Source organism: Trachurus trachurus (genome assembly GCF_905171665.1).
Source record: "Trachurus trachurus genome assembly, chromosome: 24".
NCBI lineage: Eukaryota > Metazoa > Chordata > Actinopteri > Carangiformes > Carangidae > Trachurus > Trachurus trachurus.
In genome coordinates, this window is record NC_139910.1 from 15,751,473 (window position 1) to 15,773,951 (window position 22,479).

General features: G+C 43.6%; 1 protein-coding gene across 1 annotated transcript in view; it reads left to right on the forward strand.

Annotated features, from left to right (window-relative positions):
- ppp1r13bb (protein phosphatase 1, regulatory subunit 13Bb) overlaps positions 1-22,046 on the forward strand; it is a 28,426-nt gene extending 6,380 nt beyond the window's left edge. Inside the window, exons 3-18 of the mRNA XM_084001236.1 lie at positions 1,361-1,508; positions 2,637-2,756; positions 4,315-4,385; positions 9,168-9,269; positions 10,912-11,086; positions 11,446-11,645; positions 11,773-11,937; positions 12,116-12,308; positions 15,032-15,165; positions 15,311-15,764; positions 16,230-17,014; positions 17,110-17,247; positions 17,926-18,059; positions 18,174-18,340; positions 18,507-18,706; positions 19,852-22,046. Of these exons, the coding sequence (XP_083857362.1) occupies positions 1,361-1,508; positions 2,637-2,756; positions 4,315-4,385; positions 9,168-9,269; positions 10,912-11,086; positions 11,446-11,645; positions 11,773-11,937; positions 12,116-12,308; positions 15,032-15,165; positions 15,311-15,764; positions 16,230-17,014; positions 17,110-17,247; positions 17,926-18,059; positions 18,174-18,340; positions 18,507-18,706; positions 19,852-19,893 (3,228 nt within the window). The 3' untranslated portion in view covers positions 19,894-22,046. The remainder of the gene's footprint in view (positions 1-1,360; positions 1,509-2,636; positions 2,757-4,314; positions 4,386-9,167; positions 9,270-10,911; positions 11,087-11,445; positions 11,646-11,772; positions 11,938-12,115; positions 12,309-15,031; positions 15,166-15,310; positions 15,765-16,229; positions 17,015-17,109; positions 17,248-17,925; positions 18,060-18,173; positions 18,341-18,506; positions 18,707-19,851) is intronic.
- The last annotated feature ends 433 nt before the right edge of the window (positions 22,047-22,479 follow it).

Below are 22,479 nucleotides of genomic sequence, written 5' to 3' on the forward strand. Positions count from 1 at the left end.
TTTTGAATGTACTTAATACTGAATCAGTGTTGTTATCAGTCCAGATTAAATTTTTGCCTTGCTCCAGCTTTCCTCATTTTAAGGGTATTGGATATACAGTATGTGTAAAACATGTCCAGAAATACAGATGATGGACACACACCATGTTACTTTTTATTTATTCATATTGTGATGTCTTTAATATGCCAAATTAAGCATCTTCATTTAAAGATAGGTTTCAAATTCTGGTGCTGCGTGACTTTGTTTACTTTTACTGAACATCAGTCAAAAAGCACTTAGTTTCCAATAATGTCACAGAAATATTTTTCTTGCATTTGAGCAGCTTCAGTCCTCGTGATTAACCGCTTATTACAAATGTCTGCAACTTTGACAGTCCAATCAACTAAAGTGACAAGTGTTGCAGCCAAATGTGCTAACCTGCAGCTAAAGTGTTATAATTCCCCACATGTGCCAAACTACTTAAATGAACTCTCAACTTTTGTCTAGTTAATGACATTTCTGTGGCCAAATGTCACTGATGCAGAGATTTGTGATTATTGGCACAAACCAGTTTAATAGGCTACTGTGTTGCCCAGCAACTAGTGGTCCATGTTATAATGGCCAGGTTATTCATATCATGTTGTAATTTCCCCATCTCTTTGTTGATTTTCTGTCAGTGATAAGGTTCATTAATCAGTTGGTAATTTCAGCGCCTATATTCAAGCTGAAGACACAAACAGAACAAGAGGGATAGGTCCAAAGGTCATATACATTTTACAGCCCAATTGCCGTGTCACAATAGTAGTTGGCTGATGATGTTTGGACCGGTAGTGATGTACAGTCTGATAGCTGCAGGAGGTACAAAGTAACACTTGACTCGCTGTGTAGGATGAAGTTCACTAGACTGAGAATAGATTTGCAGTTCCCTCCATGTTTCAACAAAGTCAACAAGACTTGAAGGTGATTTGTGGAGAACTTAGAGGGGACTGTGTGGTCGCTGCTTTTACTGTTGGATGAGTACAAACAGAAGCGTGTAAGGGCTTGCATTGCTATGTCTTGCCTCACTTTGTATGTTAAGCTATGGCAGGCCTGAGTCATAGTCAACAGAAATGTGGCAGGCACAGGCACGAGTCCACTAGCGGCGCACCGACAAGGGCCAAGGGGACAGCAAGATGTGGTGTTGGATTGATGGGCTTTTTACAAGAGTTTAAACAACACTCTACATCCCATATATCTATATTGTTTATACACAACTCAACCTCTGCTGGTAATATCTGCCACTATGTTTTCATATCCTCATTATTTTAGTTACTGTAATCTTAATCCTTCATGCTCTAATTGTATGGCATCGTCGTTGATCATCTTTTTATTCCTCCTTCAGATGATATTGACGGTGTACCTCAGCGATGGGGAACAGGCTGTGACTGAGGTGCCCATCACCCCTGAGACGACGTGTCGCGATGTTGTCGAGTTCTGCAAAGAGCCAGGGGAGAGCGGCTGCCACCTGGCTGAGGTCTGGAGAGGCAACGGTAAGAACTGGATCAAGCTGTGCTGCTTTCTTCTGCTTCTTCCTCTCCTCTTGTGGGAGCAGTGTTCAGTGCCCTGCCATGTTACAGAGAAAGAACAGAGGGTGTTACAAGTGATGCGTGAAGGTGAAGTAATCTGAAAGTCCATTATCACTGAGTTTGACACTTCACTTGGATGTACACGAGTTTAATTTAGCCTTTACCTTTACTCATTAATGTAAAACAAGCACTCTATTATAGAAAGTTCAGGTGTCGAAAAGGGCGAAGCGCGACTACCTGGGAGGAGGAAAATCCTGGACAAGTCATGAATAAGTTTTACTACCTTTAAAGAAAAGAAAAGCATGTTTTAACAGAAATAATAAAATATTCCCATTCCCAACAGCTGTTACCAGAGTCGAGCAATTATTCACTTTCAGTTTAAATTTGTCGGTCAGAAAAGGGTTGTGTCTACAACACTGTCACAACGGATTCCACTCGGTCCAAACGATTTGGTCCCATCATCGTCGTAGCGCTGACACGCCCGGTGTTATCAGCGTTTTTTTGCTGAGGGGCCACTCCTCTGTTGAAAACAACATCCCAGCCAAGAGCTTTATTAAACCACGTTATGCAATCATGTTCGGCTGGTGCCTGACAATGCAGCCGTCATCCCCCGAAACCTCCTAAAACCCGCCGGTCTTTGTTTCCATCTCTTTGTCTCTCAGTCTCACTGTGCCTACAGCAGACTGTCTCTCTTGAAATGGGGTTAAAAAAAAAGAAAGAAATAAGCATGCATAGTTATCCATCAGTCTCAGAAAAGAAAGTCCTCCTGGAGATTTTACAGCTTGATTTAATTCTCATAAGTTCATCAAAAAAGTTTAATCAACTTTTCAATTAAAGTAATTGTCAACCACACACACTTCCCCTTTACCGCTGTGTTGAGGTTTTAGCATCACAAACTAATGGGAGTAAAAAAGGGAGGTGTTTGAGATGGCAGAGAACAGGGAACTTGTTTTACCGCATTGCTTCACCCTAGTAAAAGTTTTATTCTTCCATCCTGTGCTTTTAAAATTTAACACACAGAATCTCCACTTGACCTCCTGGCCAGTAACTAATCAGTCCCATTTCCTCTTTTTCCTTCCACTGCCTCTGCAGAGCGAGCGATCCCCTTCGAGCACATGATGTACGAGCACCTGCAGAAATGGGGGCCTCGGAAACAAGAGGTCAAGTTCTTCCTCCGGCATGAAGATTCGCCAACTGAGGGCAGCGATCAAGGTGCGTACACGACGCCCTGGCTCTCCTCTGCTAGCTGTGTGGTCCCTGCCTGAGGGAGCGTGGAGGGTGGAGGGTGGAGGGTGGAGTCGAGCGTAGTCAGGGAATTCCTGACACCTGTTCTGGCTGGTTGCCCAGCCATGGCGCCGGTGTCCGCCAGTGTTTCTCTTTCTCACTATGGTTTCTCAAAGTCTTTGTTCACACCGCCACTCCAAATTGGATTTTAGCATATCCAGATTGTATCTAGTTAGATTTTTTGATAGTCCGAACAGCCAAAAACCACATGAGATCCGATTCAAACCACATACGTAGGTAAATAGAATTTCGAAGCAGCTTCTGTGTTACTCACAAGCAAAAACCGACAAATCGTGTGGAACGTCTGCTCTCGCATCCAGAAATGTGAGCACCACATTGCATCGCTGGTCTGCCTGCACTAGACGACACGTTCCACTGTCGCTTCCTTGCAGTTAGCAGACTATTTGTGCCACAGCTCAACATGATTTTGGACGGAAACAAACACAGTTCACGGTTTTCCGTTTTGTTTGTTTTTTTTCTGGCCGTAGCCTGTTATCATAGAAATCAATATGGATAAGACACACGCAATATGCACACACGCAAATCGGATCTGATCACTTGCAATATGTAATGTGGACTGTCAGTCAGTCTGATCAGATTTGCAAAAAAAAAATCGGATTTGGGCTGCAATCTGAACAAGGCTTTAGTCTGTTGGATTTAGGTGTGGTTGCATTCTTGCTTGCATTTTAAATCAAATCAAACCCTGTGTGGTCTTTTTTTTTTCTTTGAACCAAGTTCTAACAGTCTGGATATCCCATAAGCAGTGGTGTCCTTATGAGTTTAAAAGGCTGTCGAAGATGATAAAGTGAAGTTCAATTGATGCTTGATGGGGCATGTCACTGGAAAATAACCACTGCCCCATTTCCACACACCCACCCACACCCACACTATCTTAACACAAATCTTTTTGCGTTTGTGTTTGGATGGAGCATAGCCACATGAAAGACCAGGTGTAAAACGCAGCCAAGCTAAAAATCAATCAAATCACCGACTCCAGCTCTGCACAAGACCAGACGCTCACTCAGCCACATTAGTTTTCTGTGGCTTTAATTGAAGTCAGATGTAATGTATAGAAGTATTACACAGGAAATTAACTGGCAACAGGGAGACAAACTCGCTGCGACGTGGTCCTGATCTGATTCATGTTTGATAGAAATTCAGAGCCTGAATGAAAAAGAACATTTCTTTAGATTTTTTTTACTGTTAGAAATATAGCAGAAGTGGCCAGTTCTCTGTCTTTTCCTGTGACGTTTTTAATCATTTATTCCCATCTTTCCGTCAAGTTTGAGTTAGGTGGCTTTAGTCAGCAGTGCTTGTCCCAGTTCTTAAATCCGTCTGTCATGGGCAATCATGTCAGTGAATTTTCAAACTATTCCTGACAATGGCTGTTGTCTCTGAATCTGCACTGTGCACACTTGTGTGTGTGTGTGTGTGTGTGTGTCTCTGTCCTACCGCTGTTGGTGATGGTGACTGTTTCTTTTTGCAGGGAGTCAGCAGTCTCAGGATCAGACGAGCCGCAGAAGTGGAAACACTGGAGAGAAGCACAATGAGAATGGGGTGAGACTTAATTAGCATTATCTAAATGATGTTAATATAGAAATGTACTTGCAACAACTGACTGTATTCTGGTGCCTTCTGTCATGGATAGGTCAGGGATGTACAGGAATGCAAGCAGTATATATGTTTCTAACACAACATGTCACAATGGCAGTACTAGTTTTTTTTCTATGAAGGTTTTACAAGGTTACACATGAGAGAGAGACAAATAAAACAATGAAAATATATAATAATCGACAAAAAATTTACAGAGGAAATTGTTTAGGCTTCCCGAATTATGTTTCTATGAGGTGTTTAGATATTAGCATCAGCAATATTTTGAAGCTCCAATTTTAAATTCTAGTTTATACCAACATGAAGACGCTGGTTCTCTTTTGAAGTGTTTGGACATCACAGGCTTCAAATCACGTATTACTGAGGGTCACTATCCTGACGTCATTGTGTTAGGTAAACATCTACAAGTGTAGTGTGTTTATTCTGCACCAGCATTTTTGGTTTTTCATTGTACAGCACAACAGTGACACACATGACATTATGTTTACATTACGTTTGCGCATTTGGAAGCCGCTGTTATGTAAAGCGACGTCAAGTGAGGGATGGACGTCAAGGCAAGCATCAGACTTTTGGAGGAAATAAATATTAAATCGGTTCAACAGAGTTAGGCATCGTGTGTTAGAGGCGGTAGGAGTAGAGGGGCTGTTGGAAGAGATGAGCCTTCAAGAGATTGTTAAAAATAGAGAGGGACTCCCTCTGCTCTCGTAGCGTTTGGTAGCTTGTTCTTCCGCCATCAGGGAACCACAAACAAGGACTGTGTGGGCTGAGATTGCCGTGTTGTAGGGAAGCTAACGCCAGATGTTCCCTGGAAGAACACAGTGTCTCCAACCTCTGTTATGAAGCGGATGTGTTGTTGACGTCTGTGCGGACATATAATAATTCTGCTATGAAGCTGGTTTTTTCCAGAGTAACCTCACTGACCCCGCTGTGCCCAGACGCCGTCCGTGTTTCCGTGTCAGGTGCACCCATCATAGCTGTGCATGTTCATCTCTAGCTTTAGGTTGTATGTGCTGTGAGAGATGTGAATGACTCTGATAAGAGCAGCCTCTGGCGTGGCATCCTTTCTCTCTCTGACCATCTGTCCCAGATTTCACAATAGGAAAGTGTTGCGGTCAAGAAACCGTAGCTAATTCAACCTTAAGGGTGGAGGGTAAAATCCAGCACAGCGGGAGACTGAGGGGGTTTTTGTTTCATAAAAAAAAAGATTATAGGAATGTAGTGCAAGAGCAGCTAGAAGCCATTCCTTTTATTATCCTGAATGAACTTTTGACTCTTGAATGGGTGGAGGTAATACATATGCTTTATGGATCTACATATCAGTCATTGATCCGTTCTGCAAGCGACAGTCTCAGTTTAATCATGGTAATACCCTATAAAATCACAGCGTGCAGTGACAAATAAAAACATCCATTTCATCGTCACCATCCGTTCATTCAAAGAGGGGGTCGACTCATCTCAACCTCCCAAGTGCCGAGGCTCATTTGTGACCGAGTTTCTTGCTAATATCTGATTTAGAGGATTATATCAGTCAGCCTGCTGGATGATATAACGGCCTTTAAGAGGATCATTGCTTCGGCTTTTCCACGGGCTGCTGACCAAACCCCAGGGCTTTCTCTCCACCGAGCAGAGCCGATCAACCTCTGAGGGGGCCGCTGTCTTGTAAAGAGCAGAGGTGCCTCAAGGGAACATGACAATGATCGCATGTATTTTTAATGTGTGTGGGTTTTTTTTTATTGTTTTTTTTTTATATATATCACAAGTCTCCATAATTGATGATGGCAGGGTGTTGTTGGCACAGTGCTGAATCATCTCATTTCCTTTGCCAAAAACGTAGATGATCAGACAGTCAAAAAGATATAAATCGGGAACAATTTTGATAAACAGTTATTGTTTGGCATTTTTGTTATTTCGCACATAAATGAATGCATGAATCAATAACTCAAATAATTGCTACATTCAGCAATAGGTCCTTAACAGTTATTCCCTTTATTTCTTTATCTGCCAATAAAAAGCAAACAGCATTTATTTAACCACCTGATATGAGACCGTATGTACTGTTACTGTACTGAGACAAATCGATCATTTGAGTAGTTGCTGAAAATGTTCAGTTTACTGTTTATGTTAAGTCTTGCATTATTTTGATAGTATGATGATTTTTCGCCATTATCTATAAGCTATGTACAGATTTATGCAACTAGTGTATTCATTTATGTGCACCTCCTCATTGAGGGCCATCTCTCTCTCTCAAATTCAAATTCAAATTTGCTTTATTGGCATGAATGTCATGATGCCAAAGCATAAAAACTCAATGAAACAAAACAATAAACTTCAGAGTTACAAAGAACCACAAAGTATATATAGAATAAAAATGTATTTATTATTTTTTTGTTTATTTCTCTTTCACTCTCTCTTTTGCTCTCCCGCCCTCACTCACTTTCTCTCTCTCTCTCTCTCTCTCTCTCTATGATGTGCTCATTTGGGTGTTTCTCCAACTCCCTCTTCATCACTGTCTGAGGGCGCGTGTGTCTGTTTCTCCCTCGGGTGAATTGTCACCAAGTGCATTTGAGCGTGTGTGTGTGAGAGAGAGTGAACACACGCCACTGGCTTCCCCCCTGTTCTCTCTCTCTCTCCGTCTCTGTGCGGGTTGACTCACCCTGGACATTCTTGTGTCTAAATGCCTTTACAAACGCCAGGTAGGGAAACACTGTGTGAGCTGCGGATGCTGCACTGTGTGTCCTCCGAGATGAGATGAAGTATGAGATGTGCTATTGTTGCCTCACTTCACAGGACTTTTAAAGGCAAAACGAAAAATCCTGAGAAGAAGCATGTTTTATTCAGATGAGGTGATTCACGGATGTCTGCCTCCTCTGATCCAGTTAGAAAAGTGCATACAATATTTTTTGCCTTTTGCATGTCATGTTTATTTGACCTGGGTTTAGTCTTGTGTCTCCTGCTTTTGACCCAGGCATACACTTAACATACATTTGAAATAATACAACATCTATTTTCATGTCGTCATCATTCCTATGTCTCTTACCAATCTCTTAACGGTTTAAAAAAAAAAGCCAAACCCAAACCACCACTCCACATTTGCCAGTGTGACATTTCCTTCATCCTCTCCTCTCTCCTCCCTCTTTGAACGCGCTCGCTAAAGGCAAGTCTGGCAGCACTTCGGCATTTCAGTACCGCTTGTAGTTTGAAGGACCGCATTCACCGCTCCCTCGGTTACGCTGTGTTATTGAAGAGTTGTCTGCCAGTGTGCTGACTGAAGCAACTGCTTTTGTGAAATTCAGATGTCTGTAGGATGACGGTTTGATTGGGGGAGAAACAGAATAGAATATGATAGCTGGTCGCGCTTCTTTCTGCGAACTCGGCAACAACACATGGGCGCTTGACTTCTGGCTCAAGAGGAGAATTTCATCTGAACCGGTGAATCTTTGTTTTCATTTTCTGGTCCAACCAGTTTCACTGTTACAGCTACCGCAGCTTTCTGACGGTGTTTATCTGCAGGTTGCATGCGTTGCTTTCTTTGTTGCTACACTGTATATAACCCTTGTTACTATTAGAGGCAGAAGGCTTAGTTGATTGATCCCTTAATTGATTTATGGCAAAGTCATTTTCCTCATTCCAGCCTCTCTCTGTTTTTCTTTCCGTTCTGTGGCACTAAACTGAATTTGTAGGTTGTGGATCAATTTGCATCAAACTGTCTTTGTGGAAATTGTGATGGAATCATTTTTGCTTGTTTGTTTTTTTTGGTACGTTATCCAGATTTTCTGCGCTTCTCATCTTTCTGTTTTGTTTAGCATAATTTAAACTGCCCTCCACCCACATGCACCGGTTCCCGTTATTCAGCAGCAAACCCAAGCAACTCTGACGTCTAATTTTGTCGATTTTACAAAGTGTAAAGCCAGACCAGATGAAGAATGGCACAACACAGGCAGCGACCTTTGTCCAGCGATAATGATAGCTTCACTGTAACAGCTCTGTGTTCTCCTCCTCTCACGATGCGACACGAAGCCTTCGCCTTGTGTGCAAACACCAAATGACACATTGCCCTCAGCGCCGCCGCCTCTCCTTCTCACTAACGGAGTCTCATCATAATTAACGTCCCATTCTTAATGATAGTTGGAGCCATGTTGCGGAGGAAGCATAATCTGACTGTTTGACCCTCTGGCTGTCAAAATCAGACATCTGTGGAACCCGTTTCTTTGTTCTTGTTTTGTTTTTTGTTTTCCAACATTTTTCACTTGTGCAACATTTTATGCTGGATGTATTTTCTGGTTTGTTCTGCACATTAATCATAAAAGTGTTCCTATAACAAATGTGTAGTTGAGTAGGTATAAGATTGACTATTTACCTGCGAGATCAGAGCTGCTAAATGGTTTAAAACTGTTTTGGCTGAAGGATGAGACATGCATCCTTATTCAGTAGTAGTATTTAAATCACATCCCATAGGGTCATGCATTGATTTGATGGAAACAACTTTAAATATGGGAGGGTTTATTTGCATGAAATTTTAATTTGTGTTTGTCCTCATTAAAAAAAAAATGGATGACCCAGTACCAACAAGAGCAGCCTCACTGCTGATCCTCATTTATCATTTGCCTCAGTCCGATGTCAGTATCTGGACACTGCTCCGATTTAAGAGATTGTGATTTCTTGACCTTGCTTGACCTGATCTTATGTCCCTGTGTGTGTGTGTGTGTGTCTGTGTGTGTTTGTGTGTAGGTGGGGAATCAGCGTGTGGAGCTCACACTGTCAGAGCTGCAGGAGATGGCAACACGGCAGCAGCAGCAAATCGAAGCCCAGCAGCAGATGCTTGTTGCAAAGGTAACATCCTGTCTCCACTCCTCTGTCTTAGCATGAATCATCCCCCCCCCCCGAACATGTCAATGGTCTTTCATTCAGACTACACTTGTTACTAACAAAACAGCATGTTGCCGTGGTTTGGTAATTGTCAGGTGCTTGAACTGACATCGTTAATATTGGGAAAAAACATCAGATTAGGAAAACACAAGAGTTAAAAATATCTATATTCTGATTTAATTGAGAGAGGTGGCAGAGTATACAAAGCCAGACCAATCACAGCTCGCCATCTCCGAAACGATCCATGACTTGTTAAAAAAAGGCAAGGCAAGGAAATTTGTTTTGTGTAGCTTCTATACAAACAGTTTGTCTCAAAGGGCTTTACATAGCATCATTACAACATCCTCTGCCATTAGACCTTCACATGGACTGAGGAAAAACTCCCAAGAAAACCCTTAAAAAAAACAGGAGAAACAGAGGAGGGATCTGTCACCCAGGACAGACAGATGTGCAGTAGATGTTGTATACAGACATGAAAACAGTTTATAACATGGAATATGGAAAAACATAGAAATAGGTAATCGGTCAGTTAAGAGAGCTGATGGAAGCAGCTTCGGGTGGGCAGGCTGGGTCAGACACAGGAAAGGCAGAGGGAGCAGGTAGATCTGATGTTGTGTCACATCATCTGACACAGACTACAGAGTTTAATGTCTCCACAGACCAGGTGAGTTCAGGACAAAGTCGCCTTGAGCCTTTTCAGTGAGACAGAAAATGGACTCTTTTTGCACCATACTCTCCCATCACGACCTGAAACACAGGGCACTTGCGTAACAAATGAGATGAGGCGCCACATGAGTCACGGTGGCAGGGATTGTCCGGTCTGTCAGAATTTATGCTTCAGTCATTTAGAGGAACACGTCGTGCACACGCATTAGTGTCCTCCAGTGTCCCAATCATTCAGCAACACTGAACACTGAGCATATTACCTTTCTCTGACTAATTACATCACCACAGTGGTCACACAAAAAAAAAACGCATTTCTTCTTTGAGTTTGGTGACAAACCCCCACACACACAACCAAGTCTGTCTTGTCAGTCTCTGTGGGTTTCACACTGGACACTAATGCAGTCTGACCAGTGTGCTTGTGGTGTGTTGATCAGTCATGCAAAGCTGAAGCCCACTGTAGACCCGCCGTCGATAGAAAGACTATTTATTGCCTTTATTGTGGCGTCTGAAAAGTAGGCCCACTGGAGGCCCTGCAGTCATTTAGAAACCTGGGCCTGTCATCTCCTATTTTAGGACCTTAACTGGAGCAGTTCTCAGTTGGGAAGAGATGAAGTCATCTGACCCTTTCCTCAGCGTTCAGACAGTCTTGACACAGTGCAGCGTTTCACTTCGTGGATACAGTGGAAAGATTCAGCCCAGTTACAGAGCTGGTCTGCCACAGAGATCTCGCTCACCTTGCTGGTTTTATGTTTGTGCACTCTCATTTTCGACTCTCAAACACCAAAGCATTGAATATATAAAATACCATGAAATATTTAGAAGGATAATGACTTTCATATTCCTTTTCTCGGTCTTTTATACTCAGCACTGCTGGATTCAGTCGACATCAAACTTGCATTTTGCCCCCTAACTTACCGCATCTCTGTCTTGTTCTCTGAAGGAGCAACGTTTGCGTTACCTGAAGCAGCAGGAGCGGCGTCAGCAGCAAACCGTTTCAGAGGGCGAGAAGCTGCAGAGGCTAAAGGATCGTGTGGAGAACCAGGAAGCGAAGCTCAAGAAGATCCGGGCAATGAGAGGCCAGGTGGACTACAGCAAGGTCATCAATGGCAACCTGTGTACGTATACTTGCATACAGTATATTATAATGTTGGTATGGAGTTCATGTAGTTGCTTACATTTTAATTAAAGTATGTCAGTATAAGGAAAACAAAAATTTCTATAAGTATCTCAAACCTTATGTTCAAATATTGAGAAGCTTCACCTAAATCTAAAGAGCCTTGGTCCTGACAATGTATCTTTTAGGTAAATAAAGCAACCATGTTTTTGCTTTATATGAATGGGATTTACTGATTAGGTAAAGTCCAGTAAGGACAGGAACAAAGAACATCAGCCTGTCATTGTGTATTTCTGACTAAATGGACCCTACAGTGATATAAGTGTGACCTAATGTGATTGTTTTGCTCCTCAAATGCAGCTGTAGAGATCGAGCAAGTCAGCGGCCTGTTCCAGGAGAAGCAGGCAGAGTTGCAGGCGGCCGTGCTGAGGGTGGAGCAGCTCAGCCTGCAGCTGGAGGACCTGCGGAGGGGGAAGCTCAACGGCATACAGTCGGCTTTGGGTGGCCAAGTGACCGGCGCTGCGGCTCTAGAGCTCCGTAAGCTCTATCAGGAGCTCCAGGTATCGTGCAACACCTATTGAATGTTTCTATAGGTTCCACAGTATTTATTTTTCTCCCCAGTTACACTGCAAGCCGCCTCTTTTATTCCGCTGAACCTGTACGTGTTGCTTGCATCTTCATCCTCAGATTCGTAATAAGTTGAACCAGGAGCAGAACAGCAAGCTGCAGCAGCAGAAGGAGATTCTGAACAAGCGCAACATGGAAGTGACGCTCATGGACAAGCGCATCAGCGAGCTGCGGGAACGCCTCTACAAGAAAAAAGCTGAGGCACGTCAAAAAGAGAACCTCCCTGTAAGACTAGGAGCGCTTAACACATCTCCTCCTAAGATTGTTGTGGTTGAAATGCTTCTGCCAGAGTTTTTGTTCCTGTGAAGTTTGCTTTCAGACACACCAGGTGTTTTTAAGTGAAACGGCTCTTCCTTTCAACACATCTAACATCTGACACTTCTCTGACTCCTTCCTCTTCCAGCTGAACAGAGCCAATGGGCCTCCCTCTCCCCAGCCAGCACCCGGGACCCTGGGCCGTGTTGCTGCTGTCGGACCGTACATCCAAGTCCCAGTACCGGGCCGTCAGGAAGGAGGCTACAACATCCCACCTGACCCCCTGAAGCCTCAGACTCTGGGTGTCAATAATCAAGCCAACCACGGCCGCACCAAGTCAGGTTGGTGTAGCCCCGCAAAAATGTACATGTACAGTGCATTTTCTGTGCAGGAAAGTGTAAAGTAGTAGTGGATATTGTCTCTACTGTCTTTAAGATAGGTTTTGATTTTAAACCTGAGTGAATTTCTTGGCTGTTTTCCTCATTATGAAAGCAGGAACATGAACCTTTTAAGCAGAAAACAGCAAATGAGACGATAGCTCATGCACACTGTTAGCTTGGAAGAGGCGGAAGTCTTGCACCACTACACATTTAACACATTTTGCATGAACACCCTGTGACTTGAAATTCCCTCGTGGGCCCCGACTGTTGCTCTTGTTTCCTTCCTACCTGACTTCCTCAGCGGATTCTCCGCCCAGACTTGATTTCTGTGATTTCTTCTTCCTCACTTTCTAACCTCGCTCTTCTTCCTGTGTCGTGTGTAAACTGTGATTCCCTCCCCTTTTCTTCTCCTCCTCCTCTCATGTGTCTGTGCCGTCCCGTCTTTGTGGCGTCTCTTGTTTCGCCGTGGTTTGTGGGGTTTGGGGACGACTCTTCCCGGGGGCAGACGGTGTGCGAAAGCCTCCCGGCCCTTGGAAAGTGTCTGATTTAGACATCGTTGTGGACCCGGTACCCCCGCCCCTTCCAGAATCACACCCGGCCACTGGAGCCTCCACTGGCTCCGACGGCACGTCCCGTGAGTGCACAGTGCAGCAAAAGCAGAGGGATGGCACTTCCTGAACCTTCTCGCTCAACTGTAGCACAGGATCCTCAGCATGCACTCGATATTTGACCCCAGAGACTCTCCCATAGCCGGCTTTCAAGTTTTAACAAATAGTTTTTTTCTTGAGCCGGCTGATTATTGAAAAACACACAGACTGGGTTCACACATTTATCACCTACTGCAGCTTTCATATATCACAAAAAAAAACTATCTTGTATTAGAGTGAAAGGGCATTGACGATTTGCTCCAACAGTCTCAGAAAAATTGCAGCTGCACTGATGCGAGCGTCCTCGTTTGGCATCATTCATTTCTCCTCCCTGGGCAGCATGGAGCCAGTTATTTTTACGGTCAGAGAGTTCCTGTTGACATTTCTCTTTGGATCGGCTAATGACGTCAGAGTAGTAGATTGCCACCTTGAAACACTTTGCTGCCATCTGCATCAAATTTCACACTCATAATTGCAGCTGACGTCACCTCGCCTCGCCCGAAGACACCGGTGTCGGTGACATAGCGCTGCTGATCCTGTGTGTGTTTGTACTCCTCTGAGAAGGTTCAATGAGCCGAGTGCCTCTTCAGTTTCACACATGCAAAGCGATCCAAAGTGTTTGGGCTTTGTTTCTAATTCCATAATATTCCCAGCACCATCTAACCTAAACCTCCACACCTGGTTCTCACAACTGCCAAGCTGTGAGAACCACTTTTTCAGTTGACAAAACGTTTTACATGCACAAGGAATTGACTTGTGCATGTTAAAATGTCATTGGTTTTACTCTGGTTAGTGATGGTAGAACTGTTTCACTGTTGCTGTGTTAATCTCGGGCTACATTTGAAGATGTTTTAGCGAAATGAACCAAACTAATGCAGAGTCAACCCAGCTGCACACTATATTGATTTTTTTAAGTTATCACGTTATCAGGTATATTATAAATCCAAAAATTGGGTTTTTAAGGTCTTATCCGATCTCTATTCAAACTCTACCACACATTCTATTGTTTGATTGTGTTTTCCTTTTTCCATTCACTTTCTTTTCACCCTATCCTTGCTGTCTAAAGATGCATGTTTGTTTTTTTTGCACATTTACTTTTTTTTTTTTTTAAGTAATCAGTTTAATCTTCAAGACAAACGTTACTGTTAGTGGCAGTGCCTACTGTGCATTTCTGAACCTTCTACTAAATCACAATTTAGATACTATTTACCAGATGTGACTAAATTAAAACACTAAATTTGCACACAGTAGCAAAAATACTAATGCTGACACACTCCTTACCATCAGTGCTGTGAGGTGAAGTGAACACTCAGGATTTTTGTCCTATTGATCAATAGCCGCTCTTAAAACCTTTAGTCTACAGTACTTTTGATACATTTCTGCTTTAAGGGGAAAGTAGGACAACTTGCAAATCTGTTGTGGAAGAAATAAATGTTGTGATATACCAGAGGTGCCTGTCAACTTGGATCTTTAGTATGGACTTTTTGAGAAAGATGAATAATTGACAAATAGATTTTCTTTTTAAAGTAGGAATACGGAGTAGTACTATGTTGTAGTCATTAGTACATGAAGCTATCACTTAACTTCCATGACTGTGATAGTATAAGTAATCAAGCTCTTTGCAGGAATTGGTGATTTTAATAGAACTGGTTAGTTTCTTTTCATTATATTTTTGCCTGTAAATGTGAAAATTAATGTAAAAAAAAAGCAGCAGGAGAAGTTTGGTGTCTGGTTAATAGGATATACTTCGTAAAATCCTGAACCCTCCATTCAGTACCAATTCTAGGTCAAAATGGTCCATATACATGTCTGTGCGTAAAATGTTAATGGTAAAGGTTTAATGTGGTTAATTGGGTGCTTTTTAAATGTGAAAAAGAGGAAAGTACCATTTGGACCTAGCTCTGGTGGACATGCTTTATCGCTTCCTTGAGTTGCAATAGAGGCCCATGCTTATCACCTCATCACCTCAGTCATTCACTGTGCTTTTTTTATTTTTTACTTTTGCAACACACTTACTGTGTCCTATTTGTGCCATAGCGAATGACACTGGTTGGCCCACAGTTGGCAAGACCAACGCAACTCTAAAACCTCCTGAGAGAAGAGACTCAGGAACTGATATCCAGGGCAAGAGCCCTCCCTCAGGCTCCCCCGTCGCTCCAAGTGCAGAAAAGGTTTGTCGTCTTTCCTTTGATCTTATTTCTACACTGCATCTCCTTTGGTAGCTACTAATAATGTCGATGCTAAATATAAATTCATTCTCAAAAACGATGCACTTTTCAGCGGCGGGTAATTGTGTGGTTTCGTTCTTCTTCACAGGTGCTAGACACCAAAATGGCCGTCTCTTCCCCCGCCATATCAAAGCCTCAGCCGCCTCCGTACGGCTCCCACCTCATCTCCGCAAACTCAGCCAGCTCCTTGGAGCGCCGCAAGGACGCACCTCCTCCTCCTCGCCCGCTCCCAAACCCGCCAGCTCCCGCCTGGCCCCGCGTCCCCCCCGCCACGGGCTCGTCCTCCCAGCAGATCCAGCAGCGTATCTCAGTGCCACCAAGCCCCACCTTCCAGCCTAGCGCGCCGCTCTTCCCTCCCGGGCTGAACGAGCGGCTCGACCCACCGCCGGCCGTGGCGGTTCGCCCCTTCATGCCCGACAGGGGGTCACGGCCTCAGTCGCCCCGTAAAGGTCCACCCACCATGAACTCCAGCTCCATCTATCACATGTACCTCCAGCAGGCAGCGCCAAAGAGCCAGCCACTCAAGCCTGCTCTCAAAGCAGGTATGACCTTTGTTTGTTTGCAGATTAAGATTTGAAGTTATTTCTTTAACCTTTCAGAATAACAATCATAATTTCCTGTGAAGGATTATTAAAGTATCTATCTATCTATCTATCTATCTATCTATCTATCTATCTATCTATCTATCTATCTATCTATCTATCTATCTATCTATCTATCTATCTATCTAAGACGGAAACATAAAAGGAAATGAGAACAATTATTTTGACTTTGATGTCATATACCAAGGAATTGCCCAAAATGAGCTTGTTTCAACCTCATACAGTACATTTCTCTCATTTTTGTCTTTGTAAACTAAACACTGGGCTGTTAGCCAGACAAAACATGTGACATATGAAACTGCCTGACTAATCAATTAATTGAAAAAATGTGAATGAATTATTACCAAAAAATGTGATTGACTGCAGCCCTAATGTTTTAACTCCACTCTCTCTCCTTGTCTGCAGTATATGGGAAGCCAGTTCTCCCCTCCAGCTCGACACCCCCCTCGCCTCTGCCTTTTGTCCAGGCAGGAGGGGCCTTCCCGCTGCTCCAAAGCCATCCTGGCGGCGAGGACACTCTGGACGGAGAGTTTGACGATCACGACGGCTTCCAGCACCTGGAGCCCTCGGCGCCTCCTCCCAGTGTGGAGAACATCCCGCGACCCCTCAGCCCTACTAAGCTAACGCCCATGGTACACTCCCCGCTGCGCTACCAAAGCGACGCCGATCTCGAGGTGCTCCGTAAAAAGCTGGCCAACGCCCCGAGACCCCTCAAGAAGCGCAGCTCCATCACGGAACCGGAGGGCCCCAGCGGACCCAACATCCAGAAACTGCTCTACCAGAGATTCAACACTCTAGCAGGAGGCATCGAGGGAAACGGAGTCGGCGGATCAGGAGGTGGCAACGGCGCGGGCAGCGGAACGCCGTTCTATCAGCCGGCGACTCCCCCCGGATACCTGGGAGGAGACTCCGCGGCCGATACAGACAATGGCAACCTCCTCGCCGAGACGCCACTACCGCCGCCACCCGGGCCGGAGGAGCTGGGCTCTGAGGCTCCGCCTGCATCGACCGACGCCAACGACAACGAGCCGCTGCCTTCGCCACCAGAAGGGATGGGCGACGCCGCCGAAGCAGAGGGACCAGAGGACGACAATAACAACAACGTGGGAAGTTCTGAGGCGTCGCTGCCCAGCCCCGTGCTGGAGGTCACCACGCCGGAGGAGAGCGGCACCGCAGTCTCACAACCACTGGTGAGAGACACAGACTCACTGTTTTATTGCATTTGAGTTTTTAATTTTTGATTTGATAAATTCTTAACTCATGATTCGTCTGTCCGCTGTTACAGGAGAAACGCACAAATCTGAAGAAGCCGAACTCCGAACGCACTGGTCATGGGTTCAGAGTGAAGTTCAACCCTCTGGCCCTCCTGCTGGACGCCTCCTTGGAAGGGGAGTTTGATCTCGTCCAGAGGATCATCTATGAGGTATGCTGTGTTTTCTTATGAATCCACTGGTTCCCCTTTTCCACCAATCTGGTTCCAGTGCTGGTTCGGAGCCAGTGCCTGACTTTAGCACTGGAGAGTGTCGTCATCTTGCGGCGCCATGTTTGTATGGCAGCCCGAACGGAAAATCCAGCCAGCCAGAGAGCATGTTTCATAAATAAACCAATGAAGAAGGCAGAAGGAAAGAAGAAGGAGGAGGAAACAGCAGACATGTTGTAAAATGGTTTAGATCCTCACCTCATTGTCTATGCTCCTGAAATACTCCCAGTCGTCCCAGTCCGTTACACGTTTTTTTGTCCTTGGAGGCCACCATCACTTTGCCGACAGGAGGGGTGAGTGTGAGCGAGTAAGGGAGCGCTGCAAACTAGAATCTGAACACTAGATATCACGGTTTTACCTCCATTTTACACACTGGACCTTTAAGAATCAAAGTGTCTTTGATATTTACCTCTCTCCTCAATGTAGTCGCTGTTCGTGGCTCTGACTTGGGTCCCTGCTTGTGTAAAAGCAAACTGATTCTTTGGAGGCACCAGTTTGGAACCAGTCAAGAACTGGCTCTAGCACCAAACTAGCACCAGGTTCTTTTCGGTGGAAAAGGGATAGGATGGATTGTGTATTTGCATGCAGGATAAGAGCTCGTCTTTTCTTCTTTTTTTGCAGGTGGAGAATCCAAGCACTCCCAATGATGAGGGCATCACACCCCTGCACAACGCCGTGTGTGCGGGGCATCATCACATAGTCAAGTTCCTGTTGGATTTCGGTGTGAACGTCAATGCCGCTGACAGTGACGGATGGTGAGTCCAAGGTCTCCAATAACAAGAGAGCTGAGTGGCGACGATGACGATTGAGTTTGATTTTCCGCAATCTGTTTCTTGTGTTTAATTTCCTGCCGGTGTTTGTTCGAACAGGACTCCGCTTCACTGTGCCGCCTCCTGTAACAGCGTTCATCTCTGCAAGCTGTTGGTCGAGTCCGGAGCCGCCATCTTTGCAAGCACCATTAGTGATGTGGAGACCGCTGCAGATAAGTGTGAAGAAATGGAAGAGGGCTATATCCAGTGCTCCCAGTTTCTATATGGTGAGAAACAACCCACCAGTCGGTCCAAATGTAACTCTACAAGAAATAGTTCACCTAAAGATGCCTCTGCTCTTTCAGACAATAACATCTTTGACATTTGTATTAAAAAATCTGTCTATCAATATAGTGGTAATACTGACAGTTTGTTGTGGACTCTTGTGTTCAGGTGTTCAGGAGAAGTTGGGTGTCATGAACAAGGGGACGGTGTACGCTCTGTGGAATTACGAAGCTCAGAACCAGGACGAGTTGTCGTTCGGCGAGGGCGACGCCGTCACCATCCTGCGACGACAGGACGACAGTGAAACAGAGTGGTGGTGGGCGCGACTCGAAGACATCGAGGGCTACGTGCCCCGCAACCTGCTGGGGGTAATGACAAAATAATGCCATTTGTCACACTAATCTGGTTTCTCTCTGCTCATCTGAAGTGGATGTGAAGCACGACGTATCTGTTCTCATTTAAAGGATAATTTCCGTTTTTTACAACCTGGACCTTATTTCTAGCATAAAATACAATCATTTTACTCACCCAGAAACTTTGGTGTCATTTGGAGTTGTTTTGACGAAATTAGCCCCAGTGGAGCGGCGCGTATATCCGTATAATGCGAGAGCACGGGGCACCCAATGCAGCCTCTAAATATCACATTATCCGCCGCAAAACTCGTTCATTTCGCCAATATTTTGTTATGATACACTAGTGATATTCCCCTCCGAGCCCATGGTGGCATGTTATCAACATGCTGCGCCTGTAGGTTGACTACTAACCTCTGACCTGGATGATGTCATCTCCGACCGCTGCCCGGCTCATTCTGATAATAATCATTCTGCTTCGGCATTCGGGTCCATTTTTAGCTCAACTAGCCGGAGCTTTAGTGAGTCCAGGTTGAGGAGAGGAAGCCTGTGGAAGCTGAACTTCATCCAGCTGCTCATTTTGTTCTGACAAGTCAGAAACACGCAGAAACGAACCATAGCATCAGCCGTAGCAAGTTAGCCGCGCCGGGCAGCGGTCGGGGATGACATCATCCAGATAAGAGGTTAGTAGTCAACCTACAGGCGCAGCATGTTGATAACATGCCACCACGGGCTCGGAGGGGAATAGCACTAGTGTATCATAACAAAATATTGGCGAAATGAACGAGTTTTGCAGCGGATAATGTGTTATTTAGAGGCTGCATTGCGTGCCCCGTGTTCTCGCATTATACGGATATACGCGCCGCTCCACTGGGGCTAATTTCGTCAAAACAACTCCAAATGACACCAAAGTTTCTGGGTGAGTAAAATGATCTTATTTTATGCTAGAAATAAGGTCCAGGTTGTAAAAAACGGAAATTATCCTTTAAGCTGTACCATTATTAATCAGGATCAACACATTGCAACACTGGATGAATGAACTCGTTAACGGACAGAAAAGTGAAAAATTTCGACAAATTATCGATCAGTAATATTCATAAAGTAGAGTTGAAAAAATATTGACGACATTAGTAATATTTCTCCTTTTTCTGTTTCCTGTGCAGCTCTATCCCAGGATCAAGCCTCGTCAGCGCTCCCTGGCATAGTGTCTCACTCCGCTGACCTCTGGCTAACAGCTGGACTAGTGACAAAACCAAGAGCAGAGAACAAAGGAGCCTGGTGCTCCGTCTTCTCCCCGTGGCCATAACCTCTCCCGGCCTTGTGCTTCTTACAAAATCCTTTTCTCTGAAGCAGTGGGCACTGAACTGTGACACACATATTTACATCTGCATCTCTTAAACCACTCCCAACAACCCCCCCACCCCTCACCACCACTACACACGTACACGTACAAATGAACATGCATACAAAAAACACGCAAAAAACACACACACACACACACCTGTCAACCTATTGCTCTGTCATTATCCCAACTTGATTTTACCCCAATTCAGTGTCAGCTCTGTATCAGACATCGACTTAAAGAATAAAACACTAATCCTTGTCTCAGTATTTCTTGCAGTATTCACACTTCTTCAGCCATCTCTATCTCCCTAATGAGATCTGTGGTGGTACTGGTTTACATGACATGTGCTGACTGGAAAATCATCTTTAAGGGTGAGAAGGTGGAGAGTTTGTTTTTTTTGTTACAGCGAAATGTAAATGAATTATTGGACATTAAGTATTAAGTTAAAACCAATTTGATCCCCTTGCACGAAGAGACGCTAACACACAAAAATGTGCTTAGTGTTTGATTTTACTGTAGTCTAACCACCAAAGATAAATCTAGATTGGACTATTTGATTTCAATTACTCCCTAAGATCTTTCAGGACTGTTGAGGTGTGTGATAATCAATTGATTAGCTGCTATCAGTAATGATTAACAGCTGCCAGGAGTTGATTTAAAGTCTATATTCGTGTGGAGAAGAGAAATGATGCTGTAAAACCTCAGTATTAAACATCCAATGTATTAGAGCAAAGATGAACATGCATTGACAGCTCACAAATTGTCATTAATCGCATTTCCTGAACGTTAAGATGCATTTGTTTAACCAGTGTCATCTATCTGGCATCTGGATTCAGGACTATTATCAGACAATTATGTTGTTGTTTTTTCCTGTAACATGAGATTTCAAGATGTATCTCACTGTTTGAATGAACAGTCCAAATATTTATGTGGCGTTTACATTTTTGGTAATCTGGTTATTCTTGGAGGGGAACAACTGTATTTTGCTTTACCAAAAAAAAAGTTGCCAAAATGATCAGTAACTTAAAGTATTTCAGAAATTACTGTCTGTGTAGTAATTTGACCCACTGAGTTTGATCACATATGAAATTATAATTTTGCATTTTGCATTGCAGAAGCAGGCATGAATCAGTTCCACCGAAACAGAAAGATGTTAGTTCATTATAATATTGTCAGGTCAGATTTTTTTTAAATAAAAAATCAACTCATTCATTGTAGCGATTTATGTTAATAAGTCTAGTCTCACCTTAACTATCCATTGTTTGTTTGTTTTATTATTATTATTTCTGGCACCTGGTAAGATTTTTCCCATTCTTGTGATTAAACTTGACACCATGGAAACATCACCTTAAAGCAGTATCTCCTCATGAAATTAGTATTATATATAAAAAGTATTAAATGAAATCCAGACATTGCAACTTGAAAACACTTGAGTCATCAACAAGACCATTCTACTAACCATGTTCACCCCACTAGACAAAGTTCTTTTTTTTTAATCTATTTAATGACCTTTGTTTTGTTTTTTTCCTTGTAGCTGCTACTGTTAAGTGAGGCTTTGGGCGTCTAACTGCAGTTATTGTTATTCTCTGGCAGTAACAAACTCCACTTGAAACACTAAATCTCAGGACCAACATGGTGCTGCTGACACTGTTTCACCATACTTCAGTTTTTCATACTTTATTTGAGCAGCAAACCAAACAAATACACACAAAAAGAACAATATCAGTCATGGGTATAGATTATTAATAGATGAAGAGACAGTTATTTGTGTCTGAAATTAATGTTCAGATTCAGACTTCAGAAATTAGCTCCAGACAATCCTGAATTCTGCCCCGTTCTCTTCCTCCAGTTGCCCCCATTTCAGGTAAACACAAATCCAGGAACACTAATACACGTGTCGTCTGTCACATTATTGAACATCTAGAGTCTATCAACTTGTTATGAACCTTGAGTGACTGAGTGTTATGCCAAGTGTGCTAGAGGCTTTATGATGGCTTACAACTGTACATAGTGTGAGGAGATGTGTTATATGTCTGTTTGCTGTATGGACAAGTGGGCTTTCTGTATAAACGCTGTACTCACACAATAAAATTCTGTAAATGTGAACAATAAAACAGAAGCTCTGGCATGAGGAATGTCTTTCAGTTTCATATCAGCCTTACAATGAATGCAGTGTTACAGTATATAAAATGTTTAAATATTAGAGTCCACAGGGTGGCAGTGTGACTCTTTTCTGTAATAACTTCACCACATCAAAACAGCACTGTACCCATAGACTGTACCTGAATGAATCCAGGAATTACTGAGAAACTGCTGTTACTGGGGGATTTTGAGCTTTTAATGCAAAGAAACAGATAAATATATATTTTTTTAAAAACAAAGGGACTTAAAAATGTTTGTTGAACTACTTATACATCAAGTGGTCCTAACAAATTGATATAGAGAG